The sequence below is a fragment of the Vanessa tameamea genome, chromosome 16, assembly GCF_037043105.1.
Source record: "Vanessa tameamea isolate UH-Manoa-2023 chromosome 16, ilVanTame1 primary haplotype, whole genome shotgun sequence".
NCBI classification, from domain to species: domain Eukaryota; kingdom Metazoa; phylum Arthropoda; class Insecta; order Lepidoptera; family Nymphalidae; genus Vanessa; species Vanessa tameamea.
In genome coordinates this window covers 656,476-679,159 of record NC_087324.1, presented here as the reverse complement: position 1 = coordinate 679,159, position 22,684 = coordinate 656,476, and the positions used below count along the sequence as shown (strand labels likewise).

The 22,684-nt window shown below is 33.1% G+C and overlaps 1 protein-coding gene across 1 annotated transcript in view; it reads left to right on the top strand.

Annotated features, from left to right (window-relative positions):
• LOC113403565 (knirps-related protein-like) overlaps nt 1-21,987 on the top strand; it is a 62,203-nt gene extending 40,216 nt beyond the window's left edge. Inside the window, exons 2-3 of the mRNA XM_026644144.2 lie at nt 8,968-9,045; nt 20,156-21,987. Of these exons, the coding sequence (XP_026499929.2) occupies nt 8,968-9,045; nt 20,156-21,187 (1,110 nt within the window). The 3' untranslated portion in view covers nt 21,188-21,987. The remainder of the gene's footprint in view (nt 1-8,967; nt 9,046-20,155) is intronic.
• The last annotated feature ends 697 nt before the right edge of the window (nt 21,988-22,684 follow it).

Sequence of the window (22,684 nt, the reverse complement as noted above, 5' to 3'; positions counted from 1 at the left end):
TGATATCTCAATATTTAGTTAATATTCAACTCAAATAATAACTCGTTATTGCTGCTATAATAGATTTGTATCCAACTAAGCAGAGGGCTATGTTGTCACGCAGCCAAATCCAATCTTGGTCAATATCTGAATATGGAACTGGAATTATCCGGTTTGTGGAAATATAACAGAATTCATTAAAAAATATATATAATGATCAAAAAGTCATTCAATATAAAACATCATTTTAAATGAAACCGAATGCAATTGTAATTCAATCCGCTTTTATTTTTTAATTAAAACTATTAATTATCTTCTTGTTTCTGTTTTAAAAATTCTCAACAGCAACATATTTAACATCTAAAAATATTTAACCTTTAAACACTAGATTATAATTAACGTTAAAACGATATGCAACAAGTTTTCGCAAAGAGCGCAAGCATTTGAGATTCCCTAATGAGTATTAATCGATAGTAATTTAAATTCAAATGATTACTTTAGGAATAAAATAAAATCATCGACTATTCCTTAGTGGCTAATTGAAAAAAATGGAATTGATCAGCACAGTTTAACACATATATAGACTACGATACGCAAACATTATAATATTAACGAAACGAGAATATCGACTAAGATTTCACAGATTAATTTAATACCGACTAAAATCATATAATAAGTTGCTCAATAATTTCGAATTCGCGTTCGAATTTTGAAACTTTGCAATTTATTACCATTGCAATAAAATGTTAAATGTGACAGATGGAAGACTATTCCATAGCGCCAATTCAAATACAATATCCACTTGCATTGCACGGGTCAGGCAGTAATGACGGGACGTGCGCGCCGATTCGTGAACCCGCATAATATCGTGTTCGTATTCAACACACATTGGATGCATGTCGAAATGTTACAAATACTAACGTTTTAATGTTCAAATAAATTAATTCAAGAACACTTACGCGATCATGTATTGGCTGAAATCGACGCTGACATTCGTTCGAACTGTTAATTTCAATTTCAAATTATATTAAAATTAACTGTAAATAATTATTATTACATTTATAGCTCAGTTTTTGGATGGAAAAATATTTGACAAGCCGTATGGAGCGCTGATAATCAAAGGTAAATAAGCTGTCTCTTCTAAAGACAGCTTATTTACCAACGAGCCAATGAGGTCGATCGATGCACAGATGACAGAATTTTATCTGACAGATGTAGGTATCCCCACAGTGATTTTTGAACGTAGAATACGAAATAAATCATACATAAAAATTAAGCACATGAAATCAATGGTGCTTGCCCGGACTGGAACCGGCCATCTCCGTTTAATATCTGATTTATAGTTGGTAAACCTTTTTTAGGCTAAATAATTTGGTGGTTGGTTACCATGGTATCAATTATGACATATTGAAATAATGTATTCGATGCAAATATTTAAAAAAAGTGTTCAAAACACATTTAAAAAAATAACTTATAATAAGTTAATCGTTAAAGATATATTAAAATAAGACATAATCACATTTGCATAATCAACACGTATCATCGTATATTTAAAAACAAACATAGAAAAACGTTAACCGGTCGTTTATTATCTCATCAAAAACCTTTGCACGAGTCTGCAAAAAGTCTGGAGATGTAGAGAAACGCGATAGCTTAAGACGACTTTATTTATGATAATCGTAATCTCATTTATATTTAATTTAGTCCAATTAAAAAAAAAAAACAATTTTACTTTCATTGAAATTTGTGTAATGCATTCTGATACTTAATATGGATTGTGTTTGGCGACTAAATGTTTTATTTCGGAACAAGCCAGGAGGGCTTTGTTCCGAAGTAAGTTGACCGTTTTTCCGAAGTTTAAAGGGGAGAGTTTTGCAGGTTATTCCACCAAATTGCTCCTCTTTATGTTGGTGGCACAGGTGGCATATTTTCATCCCACAAACGCGGTGTTTTGCTTCACCACAAAGAACATAATTTTTTTAATTAGAAAAAACATCTGGACGTCACTTGATTACGACAGATATACAAAAAAGATATTATCATTAGTTCTTCAAAACCACAATTATTTTTCTTTTCTTTTCCTGTTGTTATTGTTTTTGCACAGCATAAAGATCGTATTAACATTTTATGTATTTTAGACCGGCTCTACTATTGAAGTTAAGACAGCCTTATTTAATCTGTATGCAGTCACAGATCACAGTATGTTACCATGAGAGCATAACAAATTATCGCCTATCAAAACGAAATCAAGAGATCGCGGCGCTGACTGCAGAGGTATTACAGATTTTATGATGGATTATTATATTCCGATCGACCCTGCTCTTTAATGTTTAATCGCGGTTCTGATGTACAAGATTATAATCGTAAGTGTACGGGTTAAGGTTATCGATATTATCGTCCGATTTTATGTTTTATGTGGAATATTCGAAAACACTTTCAAATATATCGCAATTATTACTAAGCAACAAGTTTATTTAGTAGAATAATTTTGAATTTGTTTCTCTAATGTTGTAAAATGAACATAATGTTATTAATTTTAAAGGCGGCGAATGTTCTTAATTTGAAAAAAAATCAGCTTCCATAATTTAAAATGCCATTATTACTATGTATACAACCTTTTTGGTCCAAACAAATGTAATTTATATTATCTGTGTTACATTTTTCCCGCGCTATTACAAATTAGTCGCGCTCACTTACTCGCAGCCTATTTTGTGTGAACGCCATGACACATCGGTTTACATTCTGAGCGCTTTTTACTCATATTATCCTTTTATACTTATTTCATAGTCCTTGTTATCTTATTTACTTTTTATTCTCACGTCTCACGTCTTAATACACATTCGGCTCACATTGGATTTTTTGTTCGATTACTGACTTTAAACATATACAACAAAAAGTTGCCACAAATAAAAATTCTTAAAAAATAATAATAATATATATAATCGTACAAATTGCATCCGCAATTTGTACGATTTATTGAAATCCTTGTCTGAAGCAAATATTTGAAGAATCACTGCGCAGTTGTTTTTTACAGTCGTGCACTTATATTCATTTCAAGTGTATTATATGAATATTAAAAGTCAAGTGTCAAAAATGAATCGAGATATATGTACTAAAATAAATACCTTTTTTTTTATCAATATCAAGGTTTTTGTTGGCACCACAATTGACACTAAGGTAACAGGATATAAATGTCCTAATATTAGACTAAGCCCTCTTTTCCTCTTAATAAAGGAAGAATGAGAAGGTCTTCATATACTCGTATAATAAATTGCACAGAAACCTAAATAACCAATAAGTCTGACTAGAAAAACTTCTACTTACTAAGAATAAATAATTCGAACTTATTATAATTTATTACATCTTTTGTTTTAGTTACTCAATTGGTATTGATATAAAATCTGTGAGTGACCTAATAATTAAAATGTCAGTCAACAAGTCAATACACAACAGACAGACCGCTACGACCTAATTAAAACAGTTCGTATTCCACGCAAAAACATTTGCTTTTACCAATCAAATCACGAAAGTGGTTGTAAATACACGAGTCTTAGAATTTAGATTTTTCAAAACCAGTTTCGCATAGCCCTTACGCCATTGAAATTTCAAACAGTGCAACAATAGAAATTAAACTTTTCATGTAGGAGGGTGGTGACCTAGTTCCGTTGGAGAATACAAATTGTCTTGGTTAAACAATACTGATTAGATTCAAGAACTTGAAGGGTTACGTTCGTTTGATACAAATAATTGATGACAATTAAGATGGTCTTGCCACCACCAAAAACTTTTTACAAATAAAGCAATTGCTCCGAATCAACCCAATTCATTTGTTTTGTTAATGTAACAATCATCTTGTTCGATGACAACAATCATCACGATTGCATCTTCGGCTATTACTCTGCTAGCAGCAGAGTAATAATACAACATAGAAACGATAACTGCAATGCTAGGACAATAGTTTACCAAAATCAAAGCTAGACTCTCCTTACGGGATCTTCCTGATTTTATTTTCTAGGAAATTCCCTATACCGATTCCCTAACATTCCCACGGAGGTCGGCTCAGCAATAATGGCGGTCGGGGCAAATGACAGGCCGGCCCGTTTCACACGCTCGCATCAAAGCGAACACACACTGATTTGTCCGGACCACGGACAAGTGTAACTGCATCGTCGTAATAGCAATAACCCTTTCTCTCAACTTTGAGATTCGTAGACAATCTTATCAGTTTTGAATTGCAATTCGAAATTTGTAAGATGAGATGTTGAATATTATGCTGGAGTTTCTAACCATTTTGATTTTAGTAAGTACTCCTTATAATCAATTCAATCATCAGTTCAAGTAATTATTTATTTGAACTTATTCTTTAAATATTTATAATATGATAGACAGATCAAAAAGGTTTCGTTGCTGTCAGTTTCTTTGGTCAATAAATTGGCAAAAATATAGGAATGTTGTTTTTTGTATAATAAATAGTACTTATAATTAAGGAATGACAAGGGTCGAAGAAATTTAATTCGATTAATTCCTCTAAAGATATCACTCGGTGAGATAATTTACGAAACAATATAGATAATCATATTCCGCCTTATTAATTTGTGAATTTATCGTGACCCCAAAAAAAACGCGGTCATCGCACTCGAATGCAAAAATCCAAAATCGCTCGATCGTACCCGATCCGTATTCCTGTGTATTCGAGCATGTAACCCGATGCAACAGATCGATTCCCTTCAAGTACCACTTAATTAATTTGTCAGTTGCGCTTACGTATTTTGAACTTACGCATCCCATTTTTCTGAGATCTCACCCTTCAAATTTAAACGTTATCCAAATCACCTTTAAGTCCATTATCAATTGTCACTTCACTAAAGACCATCGGCCCGTATGAACCAAAATTTTATGACACGCGATTTGAGAAAAGAACCGCAAGGGCCGTCACTGACTCGGCTTTATAATTTATCTCGAATGCAATCTAGACATGCAATTACCATATTAATTACTTAATATTTGGTTGACGTGCAGATTGAAAACGTTGTTTTGTGATTTACGAAGGTGTGGAGTTTTTTCGCCCAAATTGATAAAGGTGTGAAGGATCTTAAATTAATCTTGAGCAAAACGTCAGAATTGACGGGTTTCGAATGCTAAATAGCGCTACGGAAATGTTCGTGGTTTTTATTCTCTTAAATAGTAATACGTATATTTCAAATTTAATTTTGATGAAGATGTTTTTTGTTAATTATTAAACACGAAGATCATCTGAACATAAAAAGTGAACTTAAGTCCTAAAATTGACTTCAATCATCTTGCCTCAAAAAATCTGATATAGATAAAAACGTTATGACCAAAGTCAAATTTCCATATCTTAAACAACATAAACACGTGTAAGCTATGTACCAACCTACAGCAGACCGAAATCGCAAGACCGTAATGCACACGACTTAACGAGCCGTTCAAAATATTAAAATACAGCAGGCGATATCATAAAACCGACAAATCATTGAGACAGTGGGTTACCAAAGGCTACAGTTCACTATGCATATTTTTAATAAAATATCATCTTTATTCCATTAAAAATAAGGGCTATAAAGGTTGTCGCGTATTGTAAGCGGGATCTTGTTCGATCTAATTTAGAGCGGGCGGCGTGATGAGCGGAGCGATAAGCGAGGAAGACTCCATGCTGGGTGATTTACTTGATCCGCTGGATGCGTATTTACAACTGTGCTCTGAGATTTTGTTGAGTGACCCGCGAAGGGACTTTGTATATGCCGCACTTAAAGAGCGAGCGTTCTTGTCTCGTCTTTTTTAAAATTAAAAAAAACTGTTTGTATATATTTTTAATTAAAATGTATGATTAGTAGATTCTACGTTATTTATTTTAAATAAACCACTTACTATAAATGGCGTCTGTTTAATAAACACTTACACCTTCATGAAGACGTCAGCCAACGGTTCTGAGATGTTATATCTCTTGTACTTTCAAATGGTACACTCACTCTGGACACCCACAGTAATAATTGTAATATCTGTACAACCATTATCTATTTTATATCCATGAAATAGTTAATGTCAATTATAAAACATTTATTTCAGCGACATACAAGTACTTTTGAATCGTCGCAAACGAGATATTGTCCCGTAAGTTGAATATTTATTAATAATAAGTATTGCTTGGAATATTCCGGCTAGTGTATATAAAATTTAATGATTTATTCTTGTATATTATTTTATTATAAAAACTGCAACATTCCAGGATTAAAATCAATTCCATCCAAGCTATTCAAAACCGTTGTTTGAAAATACGCGTCTGAGAGACTGGAACGTCTTCGCGCACCTGTTCCGCTTACTTACATCAGCGATGTCAGCGCTTATACATACCAATACGTTTTGTACAGCCTATTGTTTGAGCTCTACAGCGCTATAGTTTTCATGATTCAACATTTAAAAACAAAGGATTTTCGTCCTTTTGAATTAGGGTGTATAAAACAAAATCAAATGGCAATTTATGTGAACTATTGCTTAGTTGACGAGGATACAGAAGGCAAGAGATAAACGATTACTTCGTCGAGTCAACTTGTGATAGGTTTTGTTCTGCGAAGTTCGCTATTTGCTTTGTTTATCTTTAAGACTGAGCGGTCTTACATATGTAAACCTATTGTGGCTAAAATGTTAAGGATTTTATTACCCCAAGATTATTGATTCTATTTCGTTCCACCGTCCAAGCCTTAACGTAAAATGTCTTTACAGAAATGACCATCAAAAAGCTAACTAAGACTTCTTAATATTTAACGACTAAATTTTATTTAATTAACTTCTGTAAACTAAGAATTTTGAGTTATCTGTGCATTTATCCAATAGCTAAAAGACCTTTGCCAAGATTTTCAATATAACATTTAAAAAAGCAACAAAAAAAAATACGTTAATTATGAAACATGATATTCGTATTAAATATGAAAAGTAAAAACCGTAAATTTCAAATATTATTCTCAATAACAGTAACGAAGCACGTTCTGAAATATCGTTACGATTATTATACATTTAAATAACATCTTGATACTTATGTCTTTTGGGTTTTTGAACGTAACTTTTAACGTTATTAAATTAATGTATCTTCTTATTTCGTTAGCGATGTCATGAAGGGTATATTTTATTGAACAATTATGTGTTATTAATTTATTTAATTGTATCTTATTTTGATAAACGTTTATGATTATTTTTATATAGTATTAATTATTAAGAATTACAAATATGCTACTTTTGGGTATATTTATTTGAATTTGATGGTTGTACAGAGAAGAGCTAATCTTCTTCTAAATAAATAAAAGTAAAAGTTATTTTTTATGTATCTGTTTCAAAGATATTCATTCGATTGTAACATTAACTTTTCCTTCTTTGTATATTCGAATTATTCATCGGTATAAATGTTTTATATAGACACTTATTATACCCTTGTTATATCGTCAAACAGCAATACTTAATATTTCCGCTTTAAAGGGTAAGTAAGCCAGTGTAAGTACACAACAGACACAAGGGACATAACATCTCATCTCATAACAGTTCAGCAACCAAAGTTGTTGGCCGATGTAAGGATTACTTAAAATTTCTTACGGTTCAATGTCTATGGGCATAGGATCATATGCCACCATACTATTATTGCACATGCAGGCTTCGTATCACATTCTCAAGATCGATAAAATGGTTTACTAATATTTTAAACGCCGTAACTCTTGCTACCAAAATTTACAGTTCCCCAAACGAATAGCTTAAAAATAAGGGCTCACTATATAAAAGAAGCTATGCCATTTACAGTTTAATGTTAAATAAAAAGATATATCCAAATGTACTACGAATGAATAAACAAGAAAAATAACGTTCCCAAAAAACTATATTAAAAATATTAAACGTAAACAAAATTAAAACGCGAAACGAAATCGCCACACTACGTCTATTTATCGTCACACGATTGCATCCAATAACATGCGCCGCGGTCCTTAAAATTACCGGCTAAATGTCCGATTGTAATCTAACGTTACGGTTTATTAACAACGAATTGGGTTTGAGACGGATTCATAACGGAATTTACGATAACGATAACGTGTCGTACTTTGTCGAGATTCATTTCAAATTGAAATATTTTGCAACGTTGACGACGCCGCGTTTGGTGAGCATTTCAAGTGTTCTATTTTTAAATGTAAAAAGGTTTTATATGATATAGCGAATTCATAATATATATTCTTCATAGTTACATTGACAATTACCTATTATTATCGCTCTTGATTATAAATAGTATTGTAATTGTAATTTCATATATATTACATATATGTATGTATGTTTTGATTGATTAATAAAAGTTACTACCGATTTTTTCTCACTAAAATCTACATTGCGAAACAGTGATCGTTTTATTTATATTTCTAAAACTAATCTCGTAAAACGATAACTTAAATGTTTAAGAGCATACTTATTTATTCCCTGGTTCAATACAAATTAATACCTTTAGTTTATTCCTCGTATTAGTTCGGTCAATTTTTTTAGTAGCCATCCCTGTCGATTCGTATACATCAGTAATTGTAAGCGAACTAAAAGCGTTACAACTTGAAGTCCCAATGTAATAATATAGGTTTCCGTTATAACCTGAATAGCTATCCAGATCTGAGGCAACATCCCATGTCACCGAAGATCAACGGAAATATTAAACTATAAGATAAGAAGCTTTAAATTATTTCGAGATTTGGTTAATTTTTTGTAAGTAGCTTCATCCTTTAATTTGAACGTCATTTTGATTGGCAAAGACTAAAAAAAATATGTTTAAACAATTTTTAAGACGAAACAAACGCGTGCTGAAAACAAGACGTAATGTCTTTTTATTTTTTATACCTTTAGCGCGGGTCAAGTGACGGCGATTCATAAATGTCGGTGATATTTAATTGTCGTGGAATGTACGCATTTAATAATATCCATACTTTGATTAATATATTTTATATCTTGTTACAGATGAATCAAAAGTGCAAAGTATGCGGAGAGCCAGCGGCTGGGTTCCATTTTGGTGCCTTCACGTGTGAAGGATGCAAGGTGAGATACATATATAATATTGAACTATATAATAAAACGGACATCAATTTCCGAAAAATATTATTGACAACACAAACTCCTCAGCTAACAAACAAAAAAAGATAATCGTTTGACAAACAGGGGAGAGCTATGATGTGATTTACAAGGCAAACTTAAACGGTAATTCTAAGTTCAAACCACATAATTTTTATTTATAATTCATCTCGTGCTCGGCGGTGTCACAAAAAAATTATCTGCAATGTGCACCAACCCGCGTCGGAGCTCCAAAACTTCTTAAAAAGGAAGAGGAGATCCTGGCCCAGTCCATACTTTAAACAGAGGAGAAAGAGGCACTGAACTATTTCGCCTTCTCTTATACAGTATAAATGAGACGTTGTATTCCAAGGCACTGTTGTCTTAATATTGTTTTGTGGCAAGTATTCGGTAGTTTATATTTCCATAACAACAATGAAATAATTGATATCATTTTGTTACTAATAGTGGAAGCGGTGTGGAAAATCGTTTGTGTAACTTTCAACTAATTGTATCAAGGGCTAAAGGCGTTTTCAGACGATCCGTTAAATTGTAAACAAAACAAAAATCAAAATAGTTAAATTATATTACAAGAATCAAATCATTACAAATGCCTTCAAGAAAATTTTACGTATTACGTATAATGATAAAGTTTAAATTAATATTTATTAATTCTCAATAAATAAACTTAACGCTTTGAGAATCTTCACCACAAATTTAAACCGCATTTAAACTAAAGGAATTCAAAACAATATGAATATGAAAAGATCTTTTACCAATACATATCAATATATCAAAGTCGATCCGATATTAATTGCAATTAACCGATTCCGAATCCCTGTCTATTAACTAACAATATACACAGGCAAATATAGACCTTATTCTAAACGTTTCCAATATAAATAACGATCAATACTGTATGTATTATTCGTAAACATTGTTACTCCGGGAGATGCACACGAATAACTCGTTCACGCAACTCGGCCGTTATAGTTTTTTTGCTGAGGCATAATAAATAAGAACACTTTTGATTTCTCGTTCGTAGGATGTTAAAATTAATGCAAACGTCCTTATGCAAACAATTCTTATACTAACTCTGTCCAACTGTGTTGGAATATATAAGGATAATGGTTTTACTGTATGTAATATCTAAATTTTCAAGTATATCAAAAAATCCTCTCCAATTATGCATAATACTTGTATTAGGAGTGATGACGGCAATAATCAATACTTTCACATCGGAGATTCGTATGTCATTAAACTAAAGTAAAAGTCTATAAATGTCCCACTACTGGACCTATTTTTCTTTAGAGTTGTGAAGACTATTCCACCGCGCGGAAAGTTGATAACTAAATAAAAATTAAAAACATAAAAAATTAAATTTTTTGTTTAATAGTTTAGAGTTCTAACCACTGAGCCACCTCCGCCTATTTGATATAATTGACATACTTACAAGGAAAAGAATCGGCTCATTAAATTTATTTCAAAAACCACTTATAACGATATGACATACAACTTCATTAGACGATACGAAACCAGGTCTTCTAAAATGACTATTATTGTAGGTTTACGTAAACAAAGTGCAATTTATATCAAGTGGAACAGAACTACAATGGTGTTTGCGTCACGAATGTCGCAGGATGCAGGAAACTCGGTCAATCGGTTACAGCGTAACATCCTAGATACATTGATCATATACCATTTAAATCTTATAAACATTCGTAACGATCGATCCCGGACGTCGAGAATCCCTCGATTCGCCCGAGCGAGTTTTCAAAGTTAATAAATAAAATAAATGTATTAAATAATATATACTAACACGATTATTGTATAAATATATAATTTAACTGAGATACTGTCCCTATAAAAATGGTTTTCTCTTTTAAATCTTAACCGTTAATAGTGCTTCTGTGGGTTGGTACATTCCAAGATCCAATTACATTTTTCAAAATTAACATTTATAATTTGAAAAAACTCAAGGTCAAAGAGTGCAGTGATACTGTCATTCTTAAATGATACTCGTCATTATAAGTCTATTACGTTTTAAAGCGAATGTTTTTAATGTTTGTAGCAGTGGTTCTAAGTAATTGCAAAATATACATATCATGTTTTTTTTTTTTTAAATTTTGATTCATGATTCTACTTTATGCCACGTTGACAACAATATACAACTTCAATTAGAAAACAACGAAATATTATCAATTTTTTTTTAATTATAATTGAATCCTTTGTGAAGTTTACTTAGCAAATTCCATTTACTTGCAGTGAAGTGTTTCAAGTTACACCAAGCACGTGATTGAACTTTAAATAGAAACCTTGAAACGTTAAATTGAAAGTCTTCCAAAAAAAAAAGCAAATCTATTAACTTAATATAAATTCTATCTTAGTTATAAAACCCTATTACCTATGTAATGATACCACATCCTGGATACATAACCCTGACCTGCTAAATTCAATGTGTCGATTTTCTATAATCAATCTTTAAAATTCGAATTACAAAATCAAGCCTTCATGTAGGGCGAAAAAAACACACTTCAAAGATGATTTTGATTGATTATAATGATTAAATGATATGTTTACGATCTCAATGGAAACGGAATGGTCGGTCATGGCGTTTGAGTCCGATTGAGCAATGAGTTACAGAAGTTCAGAGGCCGTAAAATGACTTCGGATGAAATCAAATTATCGAAATAGTTTAAAGTTTTTCGACGTATTCGGATAATTCGGTAATGCCTTGCAAATACGTAAATTGCTAAATAAATGTTAAGTATAAAATGTGTATTTAAAGAATAGGAAAATAATCGATTGTCTGATGTCCTTCAGTTATCGTGTTCAGAGTTACTGTTCCTAATTTTATAGACACAAAATAAAATCACCGATCAATAAAAAACATTATCTTTCATAAATAATCAGCGATATTAAAAAGCTAAAAGAAGAAAAATATACGTAAAATAATCACAACAATTTCAAGGCATAGAACTAATTAAAAATGACCTATCCTTGAAAAACACGTTTCATACTTTAGTTTGACCGACAAGAAAAATTACCGAGAACAACCAGCAATCAAATTAATTGACCGAATAATTTGTTCATAATAAATCATTAAATGATTAATCTAAAACTATTACTACATTATAAAATAAAACTTAATTATAATTGTATAATACCATTGTATTAATTTTAATGTCGATATAAAACTGGATTGAACCATATAAACATTATAATAGAGAAATAAATAAAAGTTTTATTCTGGAAACGGCACAATTATAAAAAAGTATTAAAAAAAACAAAAATATATACATATTCTGAGAATAAAAAAAATTAAAAATAAACAAATTACAAAACACCAAAAAAGGAAAGAAAAAAAAAACAGATTAGATAATAAGGACTTATTGGAGAAGTTTATAGTAACAAATAGTTCGTATACAACTTATACGACTTTTATTAGCTCCTATTTTACTTGGTTAAAAGATAAAGATAGCGTTAGAAATTCTAGGACATATATACCCATTGGGAGCCGAGATGGCCCAGTGGTTAGAACGCGTGCATCTTAACCGATTTAGTTCAAACCCAGGCAGGCACCACTGAATTTTCATGTGCTTAATTTGTGTTTAAAATTCATGTCGTGCTCGGCGGTGAAGGAAAACATCGTGAGGAAACCTGCATGTGTCTAATTTCAACGAAATTCTGCCACATGTGTATTCCACCATCCCGCATTGGAGCAATGTGGTGGAATATGCTCCAAATCTTATCCTCAAAGGTAGAGGAGGCCTTAGCCCAGCAGTGGGAAATTTACAGGCCGTTAATGTAATGTAATATACCCATTTGTCAAGTACCGCATGTATTCCTACAAAAGACTACTCACCTGTAAGAATTTTTTTTAAACCACTGATTCTTCTAATGAAATTAAATCATTCGAAAATAGCAGAATATTATGAAAATATATATCATACAATATAATCATAAACGTACTATTCTTTTAACGTTAATACTGCTATCCAGTCGTCGTTGATCGCTATAATCACTATTGACACAGACTTGTCTATCTTTGTCGGTTGATTCACCTGCAGTAGTTACCGGGTCCCGTACCGCGTGATTGATGGACTCCAGCAAAAACGTGTGACGATCTACTACTGCTCCAATTACAAGCTCATATGAAATTACTATTTTCTACGTTCATACGTCATTTGATCCAAGTATGATCTTGAGAAATAACGTGCTCGGGTTCGATGATGTTGTTTTAATATCACGCTTTTTACTGTATTCAGATTTGCCAGTGTTTATGTAGTTTAAGCTGTTATATGTTTAACTAATATTACGTATCGAATATTCGTGTACGTTTGTTCGGTATTTAATTTGCAGAGATATTTTTTTGTTTTTAATATATGTAACACTTGATGCGTAATGTAAAAAAAAATACAACTCAATTAAAACTAAAATCCCAAGTGCTTTTATCAAATCCGGATGTTCTTGCCGCGACCATCGCAATCCCGACGATCGCACGACCGTCAACGGCAAATTATATTCAAATTTGGAGCAAATTCAAATTACAGTAGTGCACGCGAACGGAAAACGCTCAGCTAGGAATATTTGGGCTAAAGTGGAGAGGTCTCGTTTCGTAACCGGTCCGTAATAAATCATGGCTACTAATTTGTTTTTAAAGGTTTTCTGCGATTATCTGTGTGTGTAATCGTGTATTGTGCGGGGACAATCGGCTGTGGCGCCGTGCCGCCATTGTGCGCGAACCTCGGTAGTTAAAAGGCACCGCTTCGCTCCGTAATTTGTCACCCGCATTAGTTTCAACCTCAAAGAAAACAAAAGTCTCGCCTTTAATGGCCTCGGACGAGTCTGAATTAATCGGATTGTTACTTTATTCTTAATTGGGCGTTCAGCTCTTTAACGTTAGCGGTTTAATGCCCTTAATGAGTTTTGCGCAAGCTACCGATGTTCAGCGCTCTATTCATTAATAAAATAATTTACTTTAAAACTAATTTTATTCTCACAAACATTAAAATAGCCTTACGTTACAGAAACGTTAGTTTTCAATTCGCAGGTGAAATTCCCGTTTTGTCTTTTCTCATTAGCATTCAATGTCTATAATCGCGCGTGCCAGGGGGTTATTAACATTATAATATTTTATAAAATGTTCATATAAATTCATAAGCACCTGTTATAACCTTTGCTCAATCATAATAAATATTATATCACGAACCTTGCAATTAAAAGTGATTAATTTAAAAAAACTGGTTCAAAATCAATCGGTTCATTTGCCGCGACGGCCGTCAGCATATTGAAACAATATCTGCTACTCGCAATACCATTAACGGGGTGAATTGATTCGTTTCGTTTCTGACGACACTATTTTGCTCTATCATTCGCGTATCCTCCATTTATTTGCCTTCCGTCGTTAAAGGAATATCAATATGAAATCCTTTACGATGTCGGGACTTAAAGTTGAATTTCGTTTAAATAGTGGGTCAGTGGTTAATGATTGTCATTGTCTTACTGAGGTTATGAAACTGTCAACGGACGCAACTGTTGGCACACCGATCGACTTATTGGAGCATGGCGATAATTTTTATTCAAGTCACGAAATGCAGAGTACGCGACGTTAGTTAGTCCCTTTGTAAACGTGAATTACCTTAGGACGAGTGCAGACTTGCGGAGCCATCTGAAGACAAAATTGTTCACGGTCATTACCAAAAATTTACTTAAACGATAACAAACATTCATAAAAAACTTATTTTGTACCAAATAGTACTTCATCGTCGAGCTACTATAATTAGAAGCTTTACCGAAACGTTTAATTTACATCGAAATGGCTACTAGTTTATTGTCCTGTACAAATGATTGATGAACATGTTCATCTCCAACTAATTTTATTACAAAATCTGCTTAAATATCCAGATGGTCTCGTCTGATGTCTACACTGTACCTTAAGTACTTTATTGTGACAAGTGGCATTTTGACGGATGACTCCACTGTAACTGCGCGAGTAACTCCATAATGGTGACTTTGGGTTGATTTATGACAATTGATAGGCGTATTTGCGTCTGTTTAAACAGATAAACTCTTACAAAGACAGCTTAAGGACGATCGAACTACTCGCCCATACTAAATACTAATAATTACCAAATCACCGTTTATTTCTGTAAAATTTAAATTTAGATCATTTTGATTTTAATAATGACGCTTTTGTGAGTTTAAATGAACACTTGATAAATATTGTTCTCATTATGTAGGTTAAATACAAAAAACATGAATACTAAGAATACTCTTCGTTATATCAAATACACAAGGAAGCAATAAAATGTCATGTTTAGAACGAAAATGTAATTTTAAAATAATGGAAACGATAAAAAAATTCTAAATTTGACTTAAGAAAATTTATCTACAAACATAATTCTAAGTATTAATAAATATCGATCACAAATGTTCCAATTCCAAATCGTAACCGGATATCGAAATATCAGAAGCAGTAATGCGCGGCATCGACTCACATTACACGAATAATCGATTGTATCCTAATGTCAGGCGTAATCAAAACATCGAGACTCCGTTCAGGTCAGCGCCTCTGAATGAAAACGAGACATGACGAGCCGTATCTTCACGTATATCGATTTGGCTGTAAAAAGACGAATAATCGATTGCCAACTTTATGATGATGATTTAAAAGTTTAAGTTCACAATTTTTTATTTAAACACGGTAAATGTAACTTGGTAGGGTTACCAACTACCGAACACTAGAGGTCGATATTTCTAACGTCTGGAATGTTCTCACGCATGTATTTTTATTTCGTGATTATTTTAGCATTTAATCGACAAAGTCCCGACGATGTTTGCGGATAATTTGTCAATATTATTGAAAGAAATATTATTTTTTAATCGCATCGGCGTCTCGTGTTCTATAAACATTATTATTTAAGTATTGCGTGTACAATATCCTGCTTCAATGGAGAAGATGACGATGTAAAAAATGATTTATACTTTTTCAAATTCTAATTGATCTTATCGATATCATAGGTTTAGTCTAAGCTATATATTTACGGGTCTTGGTCCTGTAAGAAAAATTATTTAAAAAAAAAAAACAGCTGTTCGTAATACATTAGAATATTTTCATTTAGTATCCTCTTACTTTAAGTCACACCCATTAAACTAATGATATATTTATTCGATCTTCGTTAGATTTATGATATCAGCATCTATTTATTGTGGTGTTCAAGGTGGACTTGTGCAGATGTCAAATTGCGGAAACACATAGCGAGTGCTGAATTATTGTTTTACATTAGTAGTTAATGACAACCTATGCAAATAGGTACATTTGCACAAGGAATACACTTATAATTTCTCGCGTATAATACAGAAGTTTTTAGTTAATTATTGTATGTTGTTACATCAATATCGTGTCGATTTTACTTTTATTTGATATATGCTGGTAAAATAAGTTGTGTCGGTAAATTGTCCCCCAGTGGGCTAACGGTTAAGGGTTGGCTATAGAACAAAACAAGACATACTACTAAAATGACGATAAAAGTAAATTTCCCAATGCTGGACCTTCCCTTTTGAAGAGAAGCTTTAGTGGATACAAATGTGACAGGTCAACAACCGACATTTGCAGGTTCTTAAGATGTTTTCCGTCACCATCGAAGACGAGGTGATATATAAACACAAATTAATCACATGAAAATTCAGTGAAGCTTACTCTGGTTTTAACCCAAAATCTTCGACTAAGATTCATGTTTCCTAACCATTGGGCAATCTCTCAATTTACTCCTGCATTCATTATAATTTTACTTTTAATCAAATCTATTTTGCTCGTCAATAATACCAATATTAAAATTATAATCTGGATCCATTGGTTCACATATTTGAGTATCTTATTGATTCAATGTTTTGTAAATGTTTTATGTAAAATCATGTTACAGTTTCATAACATATAGAGATCTAATATGTCCAGACACTGCGGTAGGTGAGCACGAAGGAGAGCACTATAAAATCCGTCTTAAGTTTTATACCTCATTTAATGAAGTTCTAATGGGGTACTGCGGAATTTACTCAGTTCGAAATTTATGATATCTTACTTTGTAAAACACGTTATATTTTATTTTGACTATTTCGCTTTCGTAATTTTGAAAACAACATTTGATATTTAAAAGAATTATCAATTCAAACAACCTTCCCAATTTTGCAATTATCTTGATTCTAAGCAGACTTAATCAACGTATTCGTTTCAGAATGCATTCGTTTTATACCGATAGTATATTTCTATAAACGCTATTGCGTTATATTAATTTGGTTTTGATGACGATGCTACGTGTTATTTGAAAATCGATTTTAGAATTGATTAAGCAGTTTCTCTAACCTCTTCATTCAATATATTATAGAATATATCCACCGGCTGTATCCACGTTAACATAAAATATATCGAATAGCCGATATAATTCAAATCTTTATCGAGTGCAAAGATGCTATTAGGGACTCTATAATAAATGTTATTATCCAGTTTTAATGTATTTGACATTTCCTTTTTCAGCGATTCCGCGATATGAGGATTTCACGTCGGACGCTTAACGAGTATTAACTTAGATTATTAGGTACGGCCTTTGCTAAACAAGAATTTATCGCTACGCCGTTAAATCCCATCGCACTTTTATCGTCGATAAATAATAACGGAACCATAAAAACTAATGTACATTCGAGCGCGTAAATATTATTCGATGGGACACAAAAAGGTAAGAATACAGGCGAGCCAAGAAGTGCATTTGTTAATAATAATTTATTGACGTTCAAATGTATTACGAAAAGGCGATACTAAACTTTATAATAGTGTAGCGGATTGTACTAAACACGATTCATCGGTGCGTCGATCTGTATCGCTTATTTCATTTCGTATAAGGATCAGTATTAAATATAATGTCTCGTTGAAGCTCATCGTACAGTGACGTGGACAAGTAATAAAACTAAACCTTATTTTGCCATTAAATACAAAGCGGTATTAACCTTGACAGTTCAAGCAATCTAACTAATAGGATGTATTCATAAATATTTAAGCCTGCAATAATGGTACCATATATGACCGCGTCTTACATTCTAAGGATCCTCAAGGACTGCGATATTAGAAGGGTTTTTGATGTTGATTATAATCTTTCTAATAGACAATCCTGCACAGCAAGACGCCCAGGTCAGGCTTACGAAGGGAGTGCTGAATAAAACTTTTTAAAAATTTCGATAAACTCACTCATTGGTCACACGTGCCTGGATATCAGGAACGTAACATACTACAGGGCTAGCTGTACATATATAATAAAATGCTTATATGCTTCTACCATATCCTTCTATGTATAAACCAATGATGAATAAGAAGTACCGAGTACCAAGAGTTTCACTAGTTTAACCAAAATATTAGTTACGATTGATATCCCCCTCTTAAATAGTCATAGGCGGAAGTAATTATTAGTATCGACGGTTCGTTTGTGTATACGAATGTAATAATTTCTTCCCAGTAATAGTAAGTATATAAATATTATATTGAATAACAGCAATTTAATCTCGGAGAGGTCAGAGGTGGCGGCGAGCGAGTCGCCAAGCTCGTCCTTTGAGTTTTAATATAATTATGCATATATTATTGCCCAATACACCATATTGAGAATACGTTACTTATAATGTAAAACTATGAAATTGTGGAATATGTGGAAAATGTTACAAAACGATGGTTCAAATATTAGCTGTCCAGTATCGTCAACGTTAGCTCTGTCTCGCTTCCACTCCAGCAAACGCAATATTTGTTATCTTTTCTTTTTAAAAACAATAAATATTCAATATCAAGCAAATGTCTTCACATCCCATTGCTCGACAAAGTATGACGTGCCGACGTGACGTTAATAAGGTTTGAGCTTATTCTACCGTGCTTCTGTAATGTCGATTGGTGTAAATCGTATTACAGAATTTCATTATTCACGAAGTTTTCTTTCAACAAACTCCAAACTTCATGAAACCGCGAGCGGAAACTAGTAACAAAAAACGCTACAACTAACGCGCAAATTACGTCTTACACCAAGAATCTGCGGAGATCCTCGCCTAATGCATTAATTATAACATTACACTAACATATACAACAGGAAAACTTTTATACCGACTGGTCCGGTCGGTTGAGTTTCAGTTCAATAGGTCGTGGGTTTGTGTGAAAATATCGTCTTGCCTCTTCATTATGCTAGTTAAGTTTCTCTTTGTATTATTAATTAGTAAAACGATTTTAATTTTTCATTACGTCTCTTGATATTCATGTTATTGTGATAGGTGATATTTTAAGTGGCAGTAAATATATTTAACAAAAAAAAATAACCTTCAATAATGAAAATATTTGTCCGAGCTCAGTACAAAACACCTAGCGCAGTGACACCGGCTCGGGCGCCGACTCTATCTAACATTTGATCTCAAACGGCGTTTACACATTCGTAAGATTCGGATCACGCGCGGAACGCGATTTAAAGATGGCATTGTTTCAGTTTAAATTCCTCATCTATGACGCGATCGGTGCAATCGTGCTCAATTTATCATTCACCCCGTGTTCCAAGAATATTTTGGCAGTGTCCACTCCATTAATATGCCTTTGTTACTTGACTACACCGAAACAAAAACTTAATATCAAACTATTTCTCGACCTTCAAATCGACGTGTATATTTTTCCTTTTATTTCTGATCACCCCGGAAAACAACAATGGAATACGATTACATAACAAGTTGAGCGAAAATCCAAGGTCGAAATTGAAACCGTACATAAACGAACGTAGCCGACCGGAACCGAACCTGTGGCCTATATACAACGGAAGTAGCGTCTTAAACCGTAAACACGATGTTAGCAAGGCGGTTTCGCTTTCGATGTTACGCACTTGACTTGTAACCAGCAGGCCGTGTAAACACGCCTTTACTTGTTACATACAACAAGAAGCTTGCTTTATAATATAATATGATTTAATAGATAATTAACGACGTTTATTTTTACGACAGTATTAATATTTTTACATCGCATAATAAATACGACTAATAAACGTAATGTTTATAATGTTATCACTAACCCGTGCCCTTTCTTTCTTTTCAGTCATTCTTCGGTCGCTCCTACAACAATCTGAATTCAATCACCGAGTGCAAAAACAATGGCGAATGTGTCATCAACAAGAAGAACCGAACGGCGTGCAAAGCGTGTCGACTGCGGAAGTGTCTCATGGTCGGCATGTCTAAATCTGGCTCCAGGTATGGAAGACGGTCAAACTGGTTCAAGATTCACTGTCTTTTACAAGAACAGCAACAAGCTGCTCAGTCACAATCACCACCTAGGATGCCACAGTCACCTCACCTCGCACCGCCGTTCCCGCCCCACCTTTTCCCTGGGCTTGCTAGACCACGATCTAAAGAAGAATTAGCTTTATTAGGTCTGGATGACTACAAAAGGCCCTGCTCTGGATCGCCAGACTCACATCGAAGTGGTTCATCCCCTAAGCTAGACGAAAAGACTCGGATTACGCAATCTCGCCCAGCGGATAGACCGCTGACCCCACCTCGAGATGCCTTCCTGCAACTCCCCTTAGCCAATATTACCTTGCCCCACTTTCCCCATTCGCCGTTTTTACCACCACCACATTTTAACCCATTTCCCCCAAATCACCCACTTCTATTTCCACCTGGTTTCCACCCGATTTACTCAAGACATTTGCTCGACCATGCAGCCTTACGGCAAGCAGCTGAGAACAATAATGATGTCAGAATCGATGATAACAACACCGAGAACTCAAAGCGCTTCTTTTTAGATGAAATTCTCAAACAACAAAGATCCGTCCAGCCTACGCCGCAAGAAGACATTATATCTGAGGCTGAATTTGTACCCACTCCACCCGCCGAAAGGAGAACGTCGGAATCTCCCTTACAAGAGAACCCTATGGACTTATCCGTTAAATCAGATGGAAGATCAAGTTCTGCCCGACGGAGGTCAGATGACAGTGAAATAATCACTCCTGACAATGATGATCCAGAGTCTGGAAGTGACCGAGCGTCCGCTAGTGAAGAGGAAGATTTGGCTTACTCTCAGATAAAAAGGATTAAGCTCCACCCTCTAGATCTGACGACCAAAGTCTGACGCCAATTACAAAGAAGCGCTTCAACAGCGCTGCTATGACCTACTATTGACCACACCATGTCAAAGGCCAGTAAATTGGATGGTATTACAGTGGGACGAAGAGCCTTAGGAAAGTTTGTTCTGTGAATTGTTATCGATTGAATAAAGAGTCTATCCAAATACGTATCTTAAGTAGTTTGTAGTTAATAAAAATGTTATTCGTACTTAAAAGCCCGGTTGATGGATGTACAAATTGTGTGTAAATACTAAATTATTTGTACTGTAAGCATTAGGTTAGTTAGCTGGTTTTTAAAGAAAAATGGAACATTGTTGCATCCCATTTTTACGAGAAAGTAATATAACTGCATATATTTTTGTATTATTTTAATATAATTTATTCAATTCTAGTAGAATTTTGATTGACGTGTCGTTTGAATTTTTAACATGTTTTAACTTCGGGTGCATTGTGAAGAAATCTTTTGTTTTCGATTCAAATCTAAATTAACTTTAAGTTCTAAGATTATACGTCCTTGATATATTTAGTTTGACACATTCCATATTGTTTACAAGGTATTTTTGTAAACTCTATACTTATACATTCCTATGGATTTGCTCAATATTTCATTGTAATGTTTTATATACTGCATTGTGTACTCAACTCAATAAAAAATTAGTCGAAAATACATACTCAGATGTCATAGTTTTGTGAGAAATATATGTGTATATAAAGTTATTATAAGTAGCATGTTTTATGAAAGAAATGATTTTAATGAATGCCTTCTACGGAAACGTACAAAATAAATAATTCACGCACTCGAAAATATTTTATTTTATTTTAACCCAATCGTAATCTAAATATATTATTTCTAGATAAAAACTTTCCTATCGTCATACTATGAAAGATCTATAATTAAATCAGTTCCACATAAAGTCGCTAATAATATAAACATTTTAATTTTTGTCGGACCAAAAAGTATTTTATGAAATATATTAAATTCATCATCATCACGTACAGCAAATATAACTGGCCATTCATATTCAAATGTTACGTGGAAACGATTTTTGTCATAAACGCTATCTCAACGCGTGCTATTAATGTTAAAAAATGTTAAATCTGTTAATAAAAAATTACTAGTCCTAACCACAAAATTTAAATTTAATTTTTTTCTACGTCGTCAAGCTTAATAAAATGCGATATCATATAGTTAGATAAGAACTAATGCAGCAGCAATTATAACGAACAAAAAACATTTTTTTTATTATTTCTACTATATCTGTAGTTGAATATGACTTTTTCAATATCCTTTTAAATAACATTATAACGGAGTCATGAAATCTACACATGTTATAAAGAGGTAAACTTTATTTATTTATTTATTTAACTCTTTATTGCACACCAAATATACATAAAGAGACAAAGTATATTTTCTTTAAAACGAAATTGGCCAAGCAAATGGCGGTCTTATGGCTTATAAGCCATTTCTTCATTTTCTTAAACTTTATTTGTTTGTATAGCGG